We start from the raw sequence: 17639 nt of genomic DNA on the forward strand, positions 1-17639 counted from the left end.
TATGATAAACATAAGGGAAATAAATTTTATACTGCCAACTCAAAACATTTTCACATGAACCTATGAGTAAATACCAACTTCCTATTCATAAGAATACAGGCTAGGGTCCCTTGTTTTTTCAATCTCTCATTTTGACCATCATACTTAACACCAATCTTGATTGTACCATTATGATGTAGTGCCAACGTCTAAACCAAAGGTGTGCCAATAGCACCTGGTCGGTGTCATTAATTTTAGTTAGTAACTATGTAACTCAGTTGCTCAGTGTGGCAAATATGCATAAAAATCTTCCCTTTGAAGGTTAGTCCCAAGAATTAACCAATGATCCTGGGTCTAAGTAGGAACAAGGTGACCCTCACCTATGATCCTCTTTCCCTAGCACTTAGGACACTGGTGCACAGAGTTAAGGGTTCAAGCTCACTCCTACAGTTACACTGTAAACTCTGGGCCAGCCAAGACCACATCCTGAACTGTTTTCTCAAAAACTAAGTCTCATCCCTAATCACTTAACAGGTAGTCACTTCCAGGCTGGGTATGGGGATATGTCTCCTTAATCCCAGCACTTGGGAAGCAAAGACAGGCATAGCTTTATGAGTTCAAGGTCAGCCTGGCCTACATATCAAGGTATAAGACACAGTCAGGACTACATAATGAGATCCCATTAAAAAAACACATTTCACTCAAAACATTCACCATTCAGTAAATAGAAAACTTTATCAAGGCTATTCAGATTTTTTACTTCTTTATATTTGGAAAACACTTTTAATTTTAAAAAATATTAAACTTTACATTGGTAAAATTTGGGGAGTGGGGCAGGGACAAGGTCTTACTATGTAGTCCAGATTACCTCCCCAGCTCTCAACTGTTCGCTTTCAGCTTTCAGGATGCTAGCACTTCAGTTGGGCATCACCACACAGAGTTCAAAACACAGTTTTTAAACTAACAAATTCATCACGTATTTGATATAGTTATTACTGTGGATTTACTTTTGGTTCCTTAGCTTATTTACATATTGAAAGGCCAATATATGTTTTGCAAATTTAAAAATATGTATAAAGAGCCAGGTACGTTACTCGCACTATAAATCCCAGCACATGGGAGGAAGAGATTGGCTGATCTCTGAGTTCAAGGCCAGGCTGGTGACTCTGTGAGTTCTAGAACAACAAATGCTGCAAAGTGAGACCCTATCTCAGAGAAAGAGATGGGGAGACAGAGAGAGGAAGGAAGAGAGGACATAGGTAGGTAGGTAATAAATACAAAGAAAAAGCTAAGTAATGACCTAGGAGCTTAGGTACAATGGCACACCTCTGCCCAATGCCACCTCTGTCTTGGAAGACAGAGCAGCTGGTAGACCGGGAAACATGATCTTCTTTCTTTGGATGTAAAAGCTATCAAACGTAGAAAGTGGTGATCCAAGGCCCATGTTCTGGTCTTGTTTTATTCATGGTCACCCCAAATAATAAAAATAAATGATTAATTAACAGACCCCAGATCCACTAGAACATAGAGGAGAGGGCTCTTTGGGAGATTCATCATCACCATGACTCAGGACCAGGAGATACAACCCTCTGAAGAACAAGGAAATAACTCACTTACGTTAAAAAAAAAAAAATCACAATTAATATAGAAGTAACTTGAGGCTAAGGGGTTAAAAGAGGATCTAAGCTCTCATTTCCAGTTTGATAATATACAGAATACAATAGAATATGCCAATCTCCATTTCCAAATGTCTGTCTGTCTGATGAGCACAGATTTAGGTTGAGAAAATAAAACAACTCCAGAAGGTTGAGGATGTAAGTCAGCAATGGAAACCTTGTGGGACTCTGGGTTCAATCCCCAGCACCACCCCCACACCCCCACACCCCCACCCCCACACCCCCCACCCCCACACCCCCCACCCCCACACAAGTGCTCTCTCTCTCTCTCTCTCTCTCTCTCTCTCTCTCTCTCTCTCTCTCTCATACACACACACACAGCAGCTCTGGATCTGGAGGCACATTAGCAGCAACAACTGTACTATGTGGCTATATTTGTAATCCCAATGAACTGTACAGTTAAAATGGTAATTATGGTAAGTATTATGTATATTTTACAGTAACATCTTTAATACCATTAGCCTTAAGAATAAAACTATATGAAATGAGTATGTATTACTTGTTAAGAATTTTTGTTCATCTAGGTCAGTAGTAAAAATCTAAAAACATGAACATGAAAATGAGCACTCAGATTAACTGACTCATTAATGTAACAAAAACACTCTGTTATTGGAGAAAGCTCTTAACTACACCAGGAGCCTACGTTTATTGAAAGACTCCTATACATATGTGTGTATATATAAACATATGTATATATACATATCTATAGATATATTCATGTAATATAAAAGCATATAAACACATACATACACATATATGTATATACATACAAGCACTTAGGGCCAAGCCAATAATTCACTTGTATCCCTATACTATTATCAGTAAAATAGTAAAATTGACTCTTGTAGGGTCCATTCATAATGCAGAACTGAAAATATATTACTGTAGAATCAAACAGATTTGCACGGTAGCTGGCTGGAGATATAGAAATTACTGTGGGGTTGGAGCATCTACTTTCTGTGCCCTGCCTATTCCACCCCCACCCTCACCCACACAATGCCTCTTAACCCAGAAAACTGATTTCTGATTGCTTACCACCAGTCCCAGTACAAGGGTGCGAACTCTTTCTCCAATCTCTGGTGAAATGTCATTGCCAAACTGCTGCAGGGTAGTAAGAAATCGTTTCAGCTTGCTGAGTTGCCTAGCACCACAGGCTGGGGGCAGCTGCTGATTAGCCAGAGAAGAGGAAGAGGAAGAAGAAGGCCCATTGCTAAAGCCATTAGGCGGTGAGGGAGCGCCATTCAAGGCCGTGGGTGAATGGCTGGTGCCATTCGTTACTGTCAAGGGCACAAAATCAGAAGGAGAAAAGTAAATAACTTTACAAAGCAAATGCATAAAGGAACTACCACTAAGAGTCCTTTCTTGAAATCTTGTGCTTGTAATTTCAAAAATACTGGGACATTCTGCAAAGTGCTTGGACATCACAGCGTCACCGGTGGGACTCGGGTATTCTATCAACTCTAAGTCTCCTCCTTACAGTGAGGGGCAGCCTGCTGCACAGAAGCTGATAATAAGTGGAGCCTGCTGCTGCTGCACCGAGCCAACCCTGCCTCCCATGTGCACATATGCCAACCACCTGAAACGCTTCAAACATAGCACAAACAGCTTTGGATGTCAGCCTTTTGTCACAGGCTTACATCAATATAACAGGATGGTTTCTCCCTAAACTGCTCCCCTAGAGAAAGTGTACATTTGGTGGGGACTAAATTTATCACTGAACATTTTTAATCATGTTTTGTACACACAACTGACAGCTGTGTTTATAGGAAGAGGACTTTCAAGTTTTAACCTTATACCACCCAATTAGAAGGCTATTTTCTTTCCCTCTTATTTCTTAACCATTTATTTGGGGAGTGGGGGAATGTAAGTTTTACATAGGAAGATAGGAAGACAAAATGGATTGAGGGATTACTAAGGAGTTATTTTAAGAAACTGAAAGGGGACAACTCAGTTTAACCCAGAGCATGGATTAGTAGTAATTTACTAAATTGCTTTCTAATGAAACTTATTTGAACAGCAAGGATGATGGGTCTATAAGAACTAGCATCGGAGTCCCACTGTGCTGTGTCGCATGTCTAGCATCCAGCACTGGGAAGATGCAGGCAAGAAGTATATGAGGTTAATGTTATCTTCAACTGTACATAGCTGTCTAAGGCCACCATGGGCTACATAGCGAGACCCTGCCTTAAAAGCAAGAGAAAACCAGAAGTAAATGTTCTTTCATCTGAATGAGGGACAAAGTAACCTATCAATGTTAGCTCAGGAGGTCTTCTCAAGAGACACATGCCTGTCACCATTTCTTTGGATAAGAAACCTTTTGATGACAGGTTACAACTTGGCATGTCACAGCCTTCTGCCCCATACACATTTGGAAAGAGCTTTTAAATGGCAGGGCAGTTGTGCATGACTGCTTAGGATGTCTATCTTTAGAGACTCGTGGATCTATTTTTGCCCCTCAAATATTTTTTCATTCATATGGTTTCATGGCACATGGTCCATTAAGAGTATCATCTATAACAGATAAATATTTCTTAGCATCACAAGGCTTTGATGACAATTTTAAACAGAACTGTGAGACTGATTGAAACCATTCTCCAGAGGGCCCCTGATAGAATGGGGAAGTTGCTTGGTGGTCTGAATTTTCTGGTCCTTTCTGGGATGCTACAGGAAAAACTCAGAACATGGGACCTGGGCTAAATGCAAATGGGATATTGTTTGATAAAAGTCCAGCAGGTCTAACAAGAGTCATGCTGCTGAATTCAGAAAGGTTTCCACTAGGAACTGTGGCATCAACTTCAGAATGTGAGGAATTTTCAAAAAAAAAAAATTATTTGTAGCTATTTGACATAGAAGAAAGCAAGGTAGAAATAACTTGAAATAATTGTAGCACATTTCTATGTTCTAAGTGAAATTGAACAACCAAAATAAAGAGCTCTACATTAACATGAATTAAAAGTCATAGGCATAACTAGACCAAGGGAGCAAATGTAATATTATTCATTTGCTCAAATCATGGTGGATTACAATGTTGAAGAAATAATATAAAGGCAGGCAAATATTCACAGTTGTACCAATTATACCTAAAACACGGCACTTTTGTTTGGGTTCAATAACCATTACCACTGGCAAACTTTCAAGGCTTTTGCACTTGATTCTGCATAAAGCGTTGATATTGGATCTTATTTTTTCTTGATGATTTTTTTTATGTGCAGAAAAATTTCAATTTACCCTTTCAAACTGAAAACTTCAGTTCAGAACTGAGTACTTACATGTCGTTGGCGTAAATGAGCTGGTTCTCGGAGCTCCTTGAGTGGTTGGAGGAGGCGGCATTGCTGGGGGAGTCAGCCTAGACTGCGTCTTCACATCCACAGGTGAGTCTGGCATTGTGGAGTGCTTCTCGGTACGATCTGGGAATGCCACCAGGAACAGGTTATTTCCCTCCTTCAACACCCTGGACTCACAAAGTCGGGTCTGTCTCTTTCAGAGGCACACAAACAGAAGAAATCCCACATCTTCTATCAGTAAAATACTCTGATCTATGGAAGTTGAAAGCAGACTTTTGTCATCCGTGCAGCATAGGTGGGGGTGGGGGCTGGACTTCATTTGTAACCAGGCTATATAATACTCTATTGTTATTCCCGGCTTAGGCAGATGCTACCTTGGTACTGCTCTGTGCATCAACACAATTTCACTCAGTAGAAAACAGATGAAGAAGATGATAATGAACCCTCCCTGACAGCTGAGAAGTAATGGATTTGCAGCGTTAGCTAAGCCAGGAGGAGGTCCTGGTATTGAGCAGGCACCTTCCATTTCTACCAGATCTCCCATCCCCACCTTGCTTATTCTTCTGGTTGATTAAATGAAAACTTTGTGTTCCCCAGATCCTCAATTTTATCTGCCCTACTTTAAAAACACATAACTGCTTGGTCTACAGTAAAGTTAAGCTATTCTTTATGTGGAATGTGTGAATTCATGGCCTGTCCTGTTAGTGACAAGCTTGAGAACAATACTCCAATTTATATCCTTAGAACACGAAAGTCTCAAAGTAAAAATTGATAAAAACTAAAGGAGGGCCCTGGACAAACCCCTTGCTACCAAATGATGACCATGTATAAGCCCAGGGTGTTTTCTTCTAAGTCTATTTCCTTTTTCTCCCATGTAGCCACTCAGCAGTCTAAGCTGACATGGAAACTCATTATGAGGGCCAGGTTAGCCTTGAACCTCCATCCTTTCCCCTTTGTTGGCATCCTAAGGATGAATGACAGTATGTACATGGGGTTTCTAAGTTTATTGTTCCCTGGATATTTCCATCTACTTTTTAGGCTAATAAAATTTTCAAGGCACTAGATTCTCACTGAAAATGAAATGGTTTCTTGCTTTATGCCTTAGGTCCAATTTTATACAAATACATGATAGACACTCCAAAAACATTTTTGAGATAGTTCTAAACTTTAGAGACAAAAATTTTGAACTTGCACTTCCTAAAAAAAGGCAAAAATAATACACTATTCAGAGCACATGTTTTAAATTATTATGAAAATTAGAATAAATAATTGTGGGGCAATGGGCTATGCACAGGACCAGGGGTGGGCTGTTCCGAAGGTAGTGATCTCAACTGATTGTTCCCAGTCAGTTACACATTTAACTCCTGTTCCACACTTTCCCCCACATCCATGGCCTTGCAAATAATTCCCAAATTTCCTTAAGAGTCAGATACTAAGAGCTGAAAAGATGGTTCAGTGATTAAGAGGACATGCTGAGATTAATTCAGAGCACCTATGTGCTTGCTCACAATCACTTTTAACTCCAGTTCTAAGAGGTCCAATACCCTCTCTGAAATCCTAAGGCTGGTACACACACAAGGTGCACTCTCTCTCTCTCTCTCTCTCTCTCTCTCTCTCTCTCACACACACACACACACACACACACACACACACACACATACACACACACATGTACATACACATAAAATTAAAATAAGTAAAAAAAAATAAAATCAATGAAACTAATGTCTCAAATTACTGTTATTATAATCCCAAACCTAGTTTATCTTTCTTCAAAGGAACTTGCTATGGCACCTCTCATGACACATGCTTGTAATCCCATCACTTGGCAAATGAAAGCAAAGAGAACCAGGAGTTCAAGGACAGCATGAAATACTAAGCTTGTATCTCAAACAAACAAAAGCAGTTTTCTACCTAGGCCTGGTGGCCCACACCAGGAATTTCAGCACTTGAGAGGCAGAGACAGAGGGATTGCTTTGAATCTGAAGCCATTCTGGTCTAAATTCATGAAAGCAACTTAGTAATGCCCTGCGTCAAAAAAAAGAAGCATTTTCATAAAAAGGAGAGTGCAACAAAAACAGGGCATTTTAAAAGCTCAAATAATGTTGATCCTGTTTTAGGGATGATGTAATACCATCATGTACAGCCTAGTACGTGTATTTTGCGTCATAATTGAGTCAGCAGTATCAGGCTCTGTGTCTTCTTCTCTACCATTGGTTTAATAACACTGAATAATCCCAGGTCAAGAGAAGTATCCCAAGGGACATGTTGGCGGCAACACCAACACAAATACAACTTGCTCCAGACTTTATCTTACTGCAAAAACCATGTCTTTATACTGCTATCCCAGGGGACGCAACCACCAGCTTCAGTAATCCCTTATTTCAGAAAAATAAACACGTTAGGAGGGCTTCAAACTGCTCCTTTGATAAATCCACGGCACATCTACTCTCCTCAGTCAACCTCAGCAAGAGGAGAGTAAAGTTTTCTGCTTCTACTGCAGCTGAGGGAAGAGGTACAGCAGCGAACGTGGGCTCCCTAAATAAAGGCAAAAACTTCTGTCATGCCAAGAAAGGAGGGAGGGAGGGAGGCTTGCCAGAGTCTGCTGGAAGATAACAGTGGGAACTGCTGGTCCATCTGGCTTTCATTCTGCTAACACTCACAGGGAACCGAGAGGGAAGGCAGGCCAGATCCACAGAGCACGTGGTTGAACAGACCGAAAAAGCAAGAGCAGAGGGGGAGGGGGAAATGGGAAGCATGAAAAAAAAAAAAATCAATGAAGCAATAGAAAGAAAGAAAAAGGAGAAACAAGGAAAGAACAAAACAAGGAGAAAGATCCCAAAGGGAGAAATGCTCTCAGAAGCTCCGTTTACTGAAGCAGGATCCACCAGCCCAGCCAGTCACCCACCTCAGATGACAAGAATATCTAACTTGAGAAAGTTCATACAAGTCCTCTGTCCTTTTAAGTACTTACATCAAGAAAAAAAGGATACATTATAAAGCCCACCATAGGCTTGTTCTTCAAATGTAAGAGTTAGGTTTCTGCTGAAGATAATCTTTGGTATTTCTAGCTCTGTCCAGTTCTAGAAAGATGTTGGATATACTCATAGCTTTAACTGAGAAACATTTTCAACATCAGCCTCGGACCATACCTGTAACATAAGGCCTATCCAGAATATCATGATCCAAACAGGTATGAGGGGTTTTTTGTTTGTTTGTTTTAATGTCATCAATATTTTAGGAGAAAGAACTAGCAATCAATACACGGAAGGAAACCACGAGTTCAAACAGGAATAGACACATTCTGACGTGATCTATGTGTACATGTGCATATGTAGGATTTCGACATTAGCCAAATTTCTGTGACGGTTGGCTTCTCTGATCAAATGGTTCCAACCCAGAGGCCCTACAAACGACGACAAAGTGGGACCATATGTAAGTCATTCCCTTCTGCTCGGCACAATTCACCCAGGACAGTGATAGATGAAGAAGTCATCAGCCAGGCCTAATCCATGCACACAGAAACGTTCTGCAGCACAGAGATTTAAGATAAATTTGGACAATATGTTTCAAGTATGTGGAGCTCTGTCGCATTTGTTTGGGATTATTTTTTCCAATGTTTTTGAAATATATAGTCTTGAAACTATATAGCAAACAGCACAAGAGCGATGACTTAACCAGAGAAGCACTTCACCCTATTTCAAATTAGAGGACATGCTTAAACCAACATGAGGTTAAAATGTATCACAAGTACCTTTTTTAAGTTAATGAAGATTATACTTTCCTGGTATATCCTTTCTGTTTTTCAGTTGCTAGAAGACAACTTATTGAAAGAGTGACACAGAAAGGGAGGAAAGAAAAAGACAGATGGAGAAAGGGAAAGAAAAGGCTGAAAAGAAGAATGGTCAGGTCTGGAAGGTAGGTAAAGGCCTTTACCTCAAATGATTCACGCAGCTTCCAGACAAGACCATCTTCCTTGTGTAGTAACATTCTTCTCACTTGGCAAATATCCAGCACATGTGTACCAAAGATGGTGGCGCATGGAAAAACTTACTTATAGCATAGAAAAATGTATTACTGATACCATTTCAGTGCTGAATTCATTGCCAGAGCCCTCTAGAGGCGAGATGGTTTTCATTTCCTTTTTCTTTCTCTGTTCAATGTAAAATGGTATAACATAATCTGGCTTGGCATTTGTCTCACTTACAGTTAGTTCAAATAGTTCCAGGTGTGTTTTTAAGGGATGCAAGAGAGGGAATCTACAATGGGCTTGCTTACAGGCCATGTGGGAGAAGTCCCATGCAAAAGAATTCTTTCAACCATTAAGAGTAAGCCCTCCCTTAGGCTACTTATCCTGAGCCTTCCTTATGCACAGCAAAAATGGGAATGCTATTCTGTGTCTATCTTACAGAGGTGGTAAACTGAATAAGATTATGTATTTAAGCCCTAGCTCATAGCCGGGCAAGGTGGCGCACGCCTTTAATCCCAGCACTCAGGAGGCAGAGGCTGGCGGATTTCTGAGGCCAGCCTGGTCTACAAAGTGAGTTCCAGGACAGCCAGGGCTATACAGAGAAACCCTGTCTCGAAAACAAAACAACAACAACAAAAAAAAAAAAAAAAAAAAACAAAAAACAAAAATTAAAAAACCAAACAAAAACAAACAAACAAAAGACCCTAGCTCATCCCTACTCATATCAGACACCAATGTCCTCCTGTACTTTCCAATCAGATCTCTGTCTCTAGCAAGCAAGGTCATCAAACCTGTCATGTCAGTATAGGAGAGATCTATTGCTATTCCTGGGGTTTCTGGAGCATTTTTTGTTTGTTTTGAGTCTTTCTTTGTTGCTTCCCTCATTGCAAAATAGCCTACTCTTATCTGCATATCTTTTCCTGCCCATTAGAGCTCATACACATACTCTTATGGTTTTCCTCAGCGGCCCATGCACCAAGCCCATCACCCAATTTTTTTTTTTCTTTTTCGCAATTCATGAGTGTGTCTGCATGAGACAATGTGCATGAGCTACACACACCAACTACTGGAAATGAGAGGTAACTTAATGAACTACTTTCTCTCTTTAATTCTCCCTTGGGAGAGTACTTAATACAGATGTACAGTTGGGAGTGGTGGCACACACCTTTAATCCCAGCACTTGAGAAGCAGAAGTGGATGGATTTCTGTGAGTTCAAGGCCAGCCTGATCTATATATTGAGTTCCAGGCAGCAATGCTACAGCAAGACCCCATCTCAATAAACAAAACACACTAAAATACACATAACTCACTTTATAGGAAGAGTGACCACATTCCCTCTTTAAATCTATTCTCTGTATTAGGACTAGTTCAAAGACAAGCAACTTTGAGGCTGGAGAGATGGCTCAGTGGTTAAGAGGATTGAATGCTATTACAGAAGACCCAGGTTCAACTCCCAGCATGCATAGGACAGCTCACAACTGTTTGTAACTCCAAAATCTGACACCCTCACCCAGACATACATGCAGGAAAACACCAAAATATATGAAAAACAAAACAAAAGAAGAAAGATAATCAACCTTAGAGTCATACCAGCCATCAACAGCACGCACTCGGGATAGAGAATTCAGAGAAAGATGCTTCAGGATTTCCACTGGGAGTATGTTCCAATAACTCATTATAAATTGAAAATATCATAATTTGGAAAGGAATTTAAGAAATGCGTTTGTGGAACCCATAAGGTGATTTAGTGGGTAAAAGTGCTTGCCACCAAGTTTAGTGGCCTGAGCTGGAAACCTGAGTCATACAACAAATGAGAGAACAACTTCTGAGCATTGTCTTCTGTCCTCCACACGTGCTGTGGCATTTGTACACACCTACACACAAAGATAGATAAATAAAATGTAATCTCAAAACAATGCATTTTGTTTGCTTTTTTCGGGGGGGGGGGCGTGGGGAGGGGTCAAGACAGGGTTTCTCTGTATAGCCCTAGCTGTCCTGGAACTCACTTTGTAGACCAGGCTGGCCTCAAACTCAGAAATCCACCTGCCTCTGCCTCCCCAGCTTTTTAAAGGTTGGATCTCTTGTGGTCCTGGCTGGCCTCAAACCTACTAAGAAACTGGTGATGCTCTTTACTCTTGACCCCACCATCTCTGCCTAGAGGACCCAAGCTGGGATGAAAAGTCTTCACTACCCTCTCTGCTCAGAAATACATTTAAGCCAAACATAGAGACACATAATCCTAGCATCCTAGAGGCAGAGGCCAGTGTGAGCTAATGTGAGCCAGTTACATACTGAAACTCCATCTCTAAAACAAAATCGATGACAAGAACGCAAAAAGAAGGGATGGGAGAACATTTAGTCCTTCTAGCTTGCCTACCAATATTTCATCTGAGTAGCACTGTGCAATGTCCCTCTCCTGACACCACATGACTAACAGCTACTGCTAATTAACATCTTTCACCTCACCATCCAAGGAAAAAGTTCAAATCTTCAATGTTAAAGGACATATTCCAAGTTGGGAAACATCCAAAATATAGGACACTTAAGAAGAGCTGAGAATAAGTTGAATTTTGTCACTAGTTTCCTGTACTTCTATGAAAGGATGAATATATTTTTCTTCTTGTTATATATGCATGTTTAAATGTCACCTAAAATTCATTTGGGATTTTATTTTGCTTTGTTTCAGTTTTTTGTTTGTTTGTTTGTTTTTTGTTTGTTTTTTTTTTTTAAACACAAGATTTCATGAATGGATCTCAGGCTGGCTCCAAACTCAATGTAATCCTCCTGGGTTCAGTCCTCTGTTGCAAATGTATAAAAAGAGCAAACACGGCACTGGGCAGGTGCAGAGGGTAACTGCGTCTCCTTTGCTCCACCATGTGAGGACAGACACACTCAACAACAAGCACCACACTGGAAGTGTAGATTAGGCCCTCACTTGGCATCAAGAGTGCCAAAACCTCCAGGTCCCTGCCCTGTGAAAAACAGGTTCCTGTTTTTATAAATTACCTACTCTAGCATACATTGTTATAACAACGTGAACAAACTATGAAAATGTCGTATTTCTGAAACTCGAAAGGATCTTATCTTTTCTCTGGCCTTACGACCTCACAGAACTGCAATAAATGAGATGTGCATTCAGAGCCTGTTGTCCCAGGAAGACAAAGTCAAGGCTAGACAGGGCTATAATAAAAGACTCTTTCTAAAGAGACTTTCTCTCTCTCTCTCTCTCTCTCTCTCTCTCTCTCTCTCTCTCTCTCTCTCTCTGTCTCCCCCCCCCCCCCACACACACACACACACAATTTTTTTTCAAAAGGAGAGACCACTTTGTTGGGCATGGTCAGCAGTTCAAGGCCACCCTGCCCCAGTGTCAGAGGAAGGAGACTATCTCAAGGAATAACAATCAAACAAATAAAAAGCAGTTACCTTAAGGAGAGTTCCATAGTCCCCATGACAAATAAAAATATTCTTTTGGATTCGTCCAGTCACAAACACAAGGAGCTCCAACTCCAAACTATGCAACTCTTGATGGGGACACAGGGTGAGTTTCTTCAGCTGCCTACCCTATTTCCACAATTCCAAAGGGCAGTTGCTCTTTGTTTTACAGGAACTCTCTTATCAGACATGCCTTTCAGAAATCAAGTAGTTCAAGGACGTTCTTTAGAAGCTGTTCTAGGGGAACACCCAACCTCCTAAAGGAGGAGGAAACAGCCCTGATCCTTCGATTGGACAGGGTGGGGTTGTGCTATCTAAAGCATCAGCTCTTCAGATTCTACTAGTCTTATCCAGGGCATTAAACTTGGTAAACTGCACTGCCTCCAGGGTCTTCTACAAATGCTGATATACCAAGTTTCTTTCACCAGCATAAGGATGCCATCTAGCAGGGCAGTGGTGGCACACGCCTTTAATCCCAGCACTTGGGAGGCAGAGGCAGGTGGATTTCTGAGTTTGAGGCCAGCCTGGTCTACAGAGTGAGTTCTAGAACAGCCAAGGCTATACAGAGAAACCCTGTCTCAAAAAAAAAAAAAAAAAAAAATGAAGAAGACACACACCTCCTGAAATTAGGGAACCACAAATATTTCAAAGCCGGTGATAATGATGGTCCTTCCTCCATTCACATACATGTCTAGGTTCTCCAGAATATCTACTGTTCTCCCATTTAACATTAGGACCTATTGCCTCTTTTCAGATACATTTTCAGTCATCATTATAAAATTCCCATCAGTAATCTGGTTATAAAGTAATTATTCCAAAGAGCAAACACCTTCAAAATATCCACAGGACTTTTCTCTGATAACCAACAGGTGCAGTGTGTGTGTGTGTGTGTGTGTGTGTGTGTGTGTGTGTGTGTGTAGCTTTCTCTGGAAAGCTAAGGCCCTGAGAAAATCACTGAAGAGAGAGCTGGAAGATTTTAAGAGCCTGAGGAACAGAGTGCCTATTGCTAGATGCTGCTGTCTAGACACTAAAGGGAGGCTATACCATGAAATCTTATGTTAATATTTCAGCTTATACACATATGACCCAGCAGGCTTCAAACATCCCTTTGTAAATCATAATCATTGTCACACACATATATGTTAAACAAAGAGGAGTAAAAGCACTTCTGAGCTCAAAAATACACCATTTCTCCATTCTACAATGGACATACTTTATTCTTACAACTAAAAACAAGTTGTGATGGTTCAAACTATCAGTTTACCATCTAGAATCACATAGGGGACAAATCTCAGTGAATGTCTGTGAGATTTTTCTAAACTAGCTTTGGCATGAGAAAAAAACACCCTAAGGATGGGTAGCACTACTTCATGTGTTGTGTTTTATAAAAAGAGAAGAGAAGAGCCAGGGTATGTTTGGTGGAGGTGAGGTATGACGTGGGAGAAAGAGGGTGCCTCTGTGGGCCCATGCTGAGGCATCCCTTTCCCTCTGAGGCACCAGCCACACGAAGGTATTATAAAATAGAGTTTGTTCAGGGCATGGGGAGGGGAGTTGAGGGAGCAGAGACAAAGAAAGGCAGAGAGAGGGCAGGGGAGTAGAGGCAGGCCTTGAGCACTGGGAGAGAGGGTAAGGGGATAGGGAGAGAAGGGGAAGAGGGCAAGAGGAGAAGAGAAGAGAGTAAGAGCGAGGAGGGGGCAAGCAGCTGTATTTATAGTGAGTCAGGCAGAGCTTGGACTAAACACCAACACCATGGGCTGGGGTCCTGGGCTGAATATAAAGGAGAAATCAAGCTGAGCACCGGCATCATCCCATGATTTCCTCACTGCAGATGCAGTGTGACCAGATGCCACAGGTTCCTGCAATCCCTGCTAAAAACTTGTGCTGGACCCTCAAAATGTGACCCGAACTTAATGCTGCTTTCCTTAAGTTACCATTTGCTGTGTATTCTTGTGACAGCATCGAGAGAATCAACAATCCACAAGCAAAACTTTATAAGGATAGATGTGCAAACATGTGATGACGTGCATTATGTCACATCTAAGTTTCCAATGAAAACAAACCACAGATCCTTCCATTAGAAAGAAAGACAAAGACTCAAGATGGAGATTTAGAAGATTGGCTTGCTATTGCAGGCCAAATGCTACTTCATTTGCCTTGAAAACACAGGAATACAGACCAAACTCATTAATGTTACATCCAGGGCTAGTGACAGATTGGGATATACATGTTCCAGGGCAGTAGCCAGGGCCAAGTGTGACAATTTAAATTTTAATTAAAATTAAATAAAGGTTACAGTTTCCTTTTGACCACTCCAGTCATGTTACATGTTCAACAGCTGTGACTAAATGGGGTTCATGGCTACCATCTTGAAAGCTTACTTCTTCATCATCATAAAGGAGAAGAAACTCAAAGATAAGGGCTCTGGAGTGACAAAGGAGCCAAAGTGAGATTAAGAGGACCTTTGGTCTGGGCCTAACCATTCCCCAAGGCTATTCAGATCACCCTAATTACTAATCTTTGCACACTGTTTTATGTGATAACTACCATAAGAAAATGTATACCTTTGAAACCTGAAAGCTAAGATGAAACCCACTAAGTCATAAACTCTGACCAGCAAGCGTGAGAACAGACTTCTTGGGTACAAGCCATTAGTAAACACCAGGGAGAGGATGATTAGCAGAACACAGCCAACAACACAGTCCTAAAATGGAATTGTCAGCAGCTTGTCCAAAATCAGATAACAGCCATGGTGCATCTGCGCCTCTAATGGGCATGAAATCTGGTGAAGAAGAAAGCCAGGCAGAGACCAAGAAAACATAAACCCACTACTTTCACTTAAGAAAACTAACTTCAAAAAATAAAAGAGGGTTGGACCATCTCCATTTGGGACTAGAATTCTCCTTTTTTTCTTTGAGAAAGGGTCTCATGTAACCCATGATAACCTAGACCTCACTATGCAGCCAGAGATAACTTTGGACTTGTGGTTCACTGCCTTTTTTACCTGACTATTGGGATCACAGGAGTGTGCCACCACACAGGGTGGTATTCAGTTCAGAAGTTTGAACCAGACCTCATGAATGCTAGACAGGCATTCTACCAATTGAGCACTGTCTCCATCCCCTTCCTGTATAGCAGTTGTCTAGCTGTATTGTACACATTAATCCAGTTTGGAATGCCAACTTCATAAGCACAGACTTTTGTCTGATTTAAAATCGAATTTCCATGGCATATATCAGAGTATGTGGAATAGTAGCATCTGATTCAGGCTGTTGAATGGTTGGATGAAGAAAGCAAAGCTAGGCTATGCCCAAACAGCCACAGGGTTGTGACCAATCCAGCTACCCAGATCAGAACAAGGGATGAATAAAACAGAGGAGAGGTGTTGAGAGCACACACACATCAAAGGAAGAAAGTTGGAAAAACAGCAGGACTGGCTCACTTTGAGACCGAGATGGCCTCCAAATCAAGAGTAAACATAGGAAGAGCCAAATGGTGTTGCTAGCTAGAATGTTATCTTAGTGATTTCATGAGAAGAACCACTGGCCTTGGCAGTTCTGGTAGATTCCAGCAGTTATACATCTTATGGAAACACCTCCTTTCATCAATGGTTGTCATCTTGATTCCAGGAACTCTTGGGTCTTCTTGTAATCACTTCTTGAAAACAGCTCCTGGAAGCTATCAAGGTTCATATCTAGAGGATAGGGACCTGATGACTTCTGTTGATTTCATTTCACGTGGTGCATTTACATAACACTTCACCATCCTATGTGAGATATTAGATAAAAGGTGTCTCCTCTTTCAGAAGTACAGACTCCTTATCTAGGCAATCAGCAAATGTTGACCAAATGACTATGATAAAATACTTAGCCAGGCAGAATGGCTACCTGATATTGTACCAGTTATACCTGTACTTAGGAAACAAAGGAAGAGGCTGCATTGTAAATTCATAGCAAGCCAGACCACAAATAAGATACTGTCTTAAACATAAAACAAAATAAAAGTAAACTAAAAGTATTTAGTAAGAAATCTCCAACGTTCCAATTAACAGAGACATTAGATCATTCCAGAATGTGAAAACATCACTATGTAGGGAATCCAATCTTCATGTTCTTTAAGCACAGATAATTTTTGCTTCAGTAGCTTATTTGTTAAGGAAATATACAAGAAAAGGCAGAGACCCTGCAAAACATGGTAGCTCAGACTCCCAATCCAGTCAATTCCAATTACTCAGGGAGTGCTTAGCAAGTCAAAACTGAAAATTAGAAGGTGTACAGGGTATATATCTGTGCCTTAGCCACAGACCAGCAAACAGGATCTTAACTGAATATTTCTTGGATTTAATTGAATGTACTCCAAAGGGAAATAATATTAATAAACTTCACCTAACAAGCAATGGGAGCACAATCAAGTGTTTTTGGCAGCCAAGTGGCAAGCCAGTTTCCCTATCTTAGATAGACATGGAGAAGAAAAGAGAATAATAAATGTCAGAGAAGACTGGTGTGATAACTTGTGCTTGTTTTCCTAGCACTCAGGATGCTGAGATAGAAGGCTAGAAGTTAGAGAGTAGTCTGTATTCTATATTAAGTTTCAGATCAGCCTAGGCTACACAACAAGACCTTGAAAGAAGGAAAGAAAGAAAGAAAGAAAGAAAGAAAGAAAGAAAGAAAGAAAGAAAGGAAGGAAGGAAGGAAGGAAGGAAGGAAGGAAGGAAGGAAGGAAGGAAGAAAGGAAGGAAGAAAGAGAGAGAGGAGAAGAAGGGAGAAGGGAGAAAGAATAGGAAGGGTTGGAGAGATTGTTCAGCAGTTAAGAGGACTAGAGGACTGACTACTCTTTCAGAAGGCCTGCGTTCAATTCCCAGAACCTATACAGTGGCTCAAAGCCATCTGTAACCCATTTCTAAGGATTCTGATGCCATCTTTTTTACTCTGCAGGTACCAAGCATAAAGTGGTACAAGACATACAGGCTAAACACCCATGCATATAGAAATGTTTTTGAAGGAAAGAATATATAATAGAGGAGACTCAATAGGTAAAGTACTTACTGTGCAAGCATGAAGACCAGAATTCAGATCTAGCAGGTCAACCTGTCACCAGCACAAGGATAAGAAAGGCAGAGGATTCCAAAAGTCATCTAGCTGGCTAGGCTAACTGAACTGCCAAATGCTGAATTTAGATGAGAGACTCTGCCTCAATATACAAAGTGGAAGTTGACTCAGAAAGAAACCCAGCCTCAGCTTGCTTTGGCATGCACACACCAGTATACAGATAAGCACCTACATATACGTGCAAATGAATGG

General features: G+C 40.9%; 1 protein-coding gene across 4 annotated transcripts in view; it reads right to left on the reverse strand.

Moving 5' to 3' along the window:
• Positions 1 to 17639, reverse strand: part of Runx1t1 (RUNX1 partner transcriptional co-repressor 1) — a 150014-nt gene that overhangs the window by 53807 nt on the left and 78568 nt on the right. For all 4 annotated transcript variants that reach the window (XM_021159348.3, XM_029476269.2, XM_021159351.3 and 1 more), the window contains 2 exons: positions 4925 to 5062; positions 2691 to 2932 (listed from right to left, as the gene is read on the reverse strand). In XM_021159348.3, the coding sequence (XP_021015007.1) occupies positions 2691 to 2932; positions 4925 to 5062 (380 nt within the window). The remainder of the gene's footprint in view (positions 1 to 2690; positions 2933 to 4924; positions 5063 to 17639) is intronic.

The sequence above is a fragment of the Mus caroli genome, unplaced genomic scaffold (genome assembly GCF_978045245.1).
Source record: "Mus caroli unplaced genomic scaffold, Mus_caroli_1 scaffold_6, whole genome shotgun sequence".
Classification (NCBI taxonomy): Eukaryota; Metazoa; Chordata; class Mammalia; order Rodentia; family Muridae; genus Mus; species Mus caroli.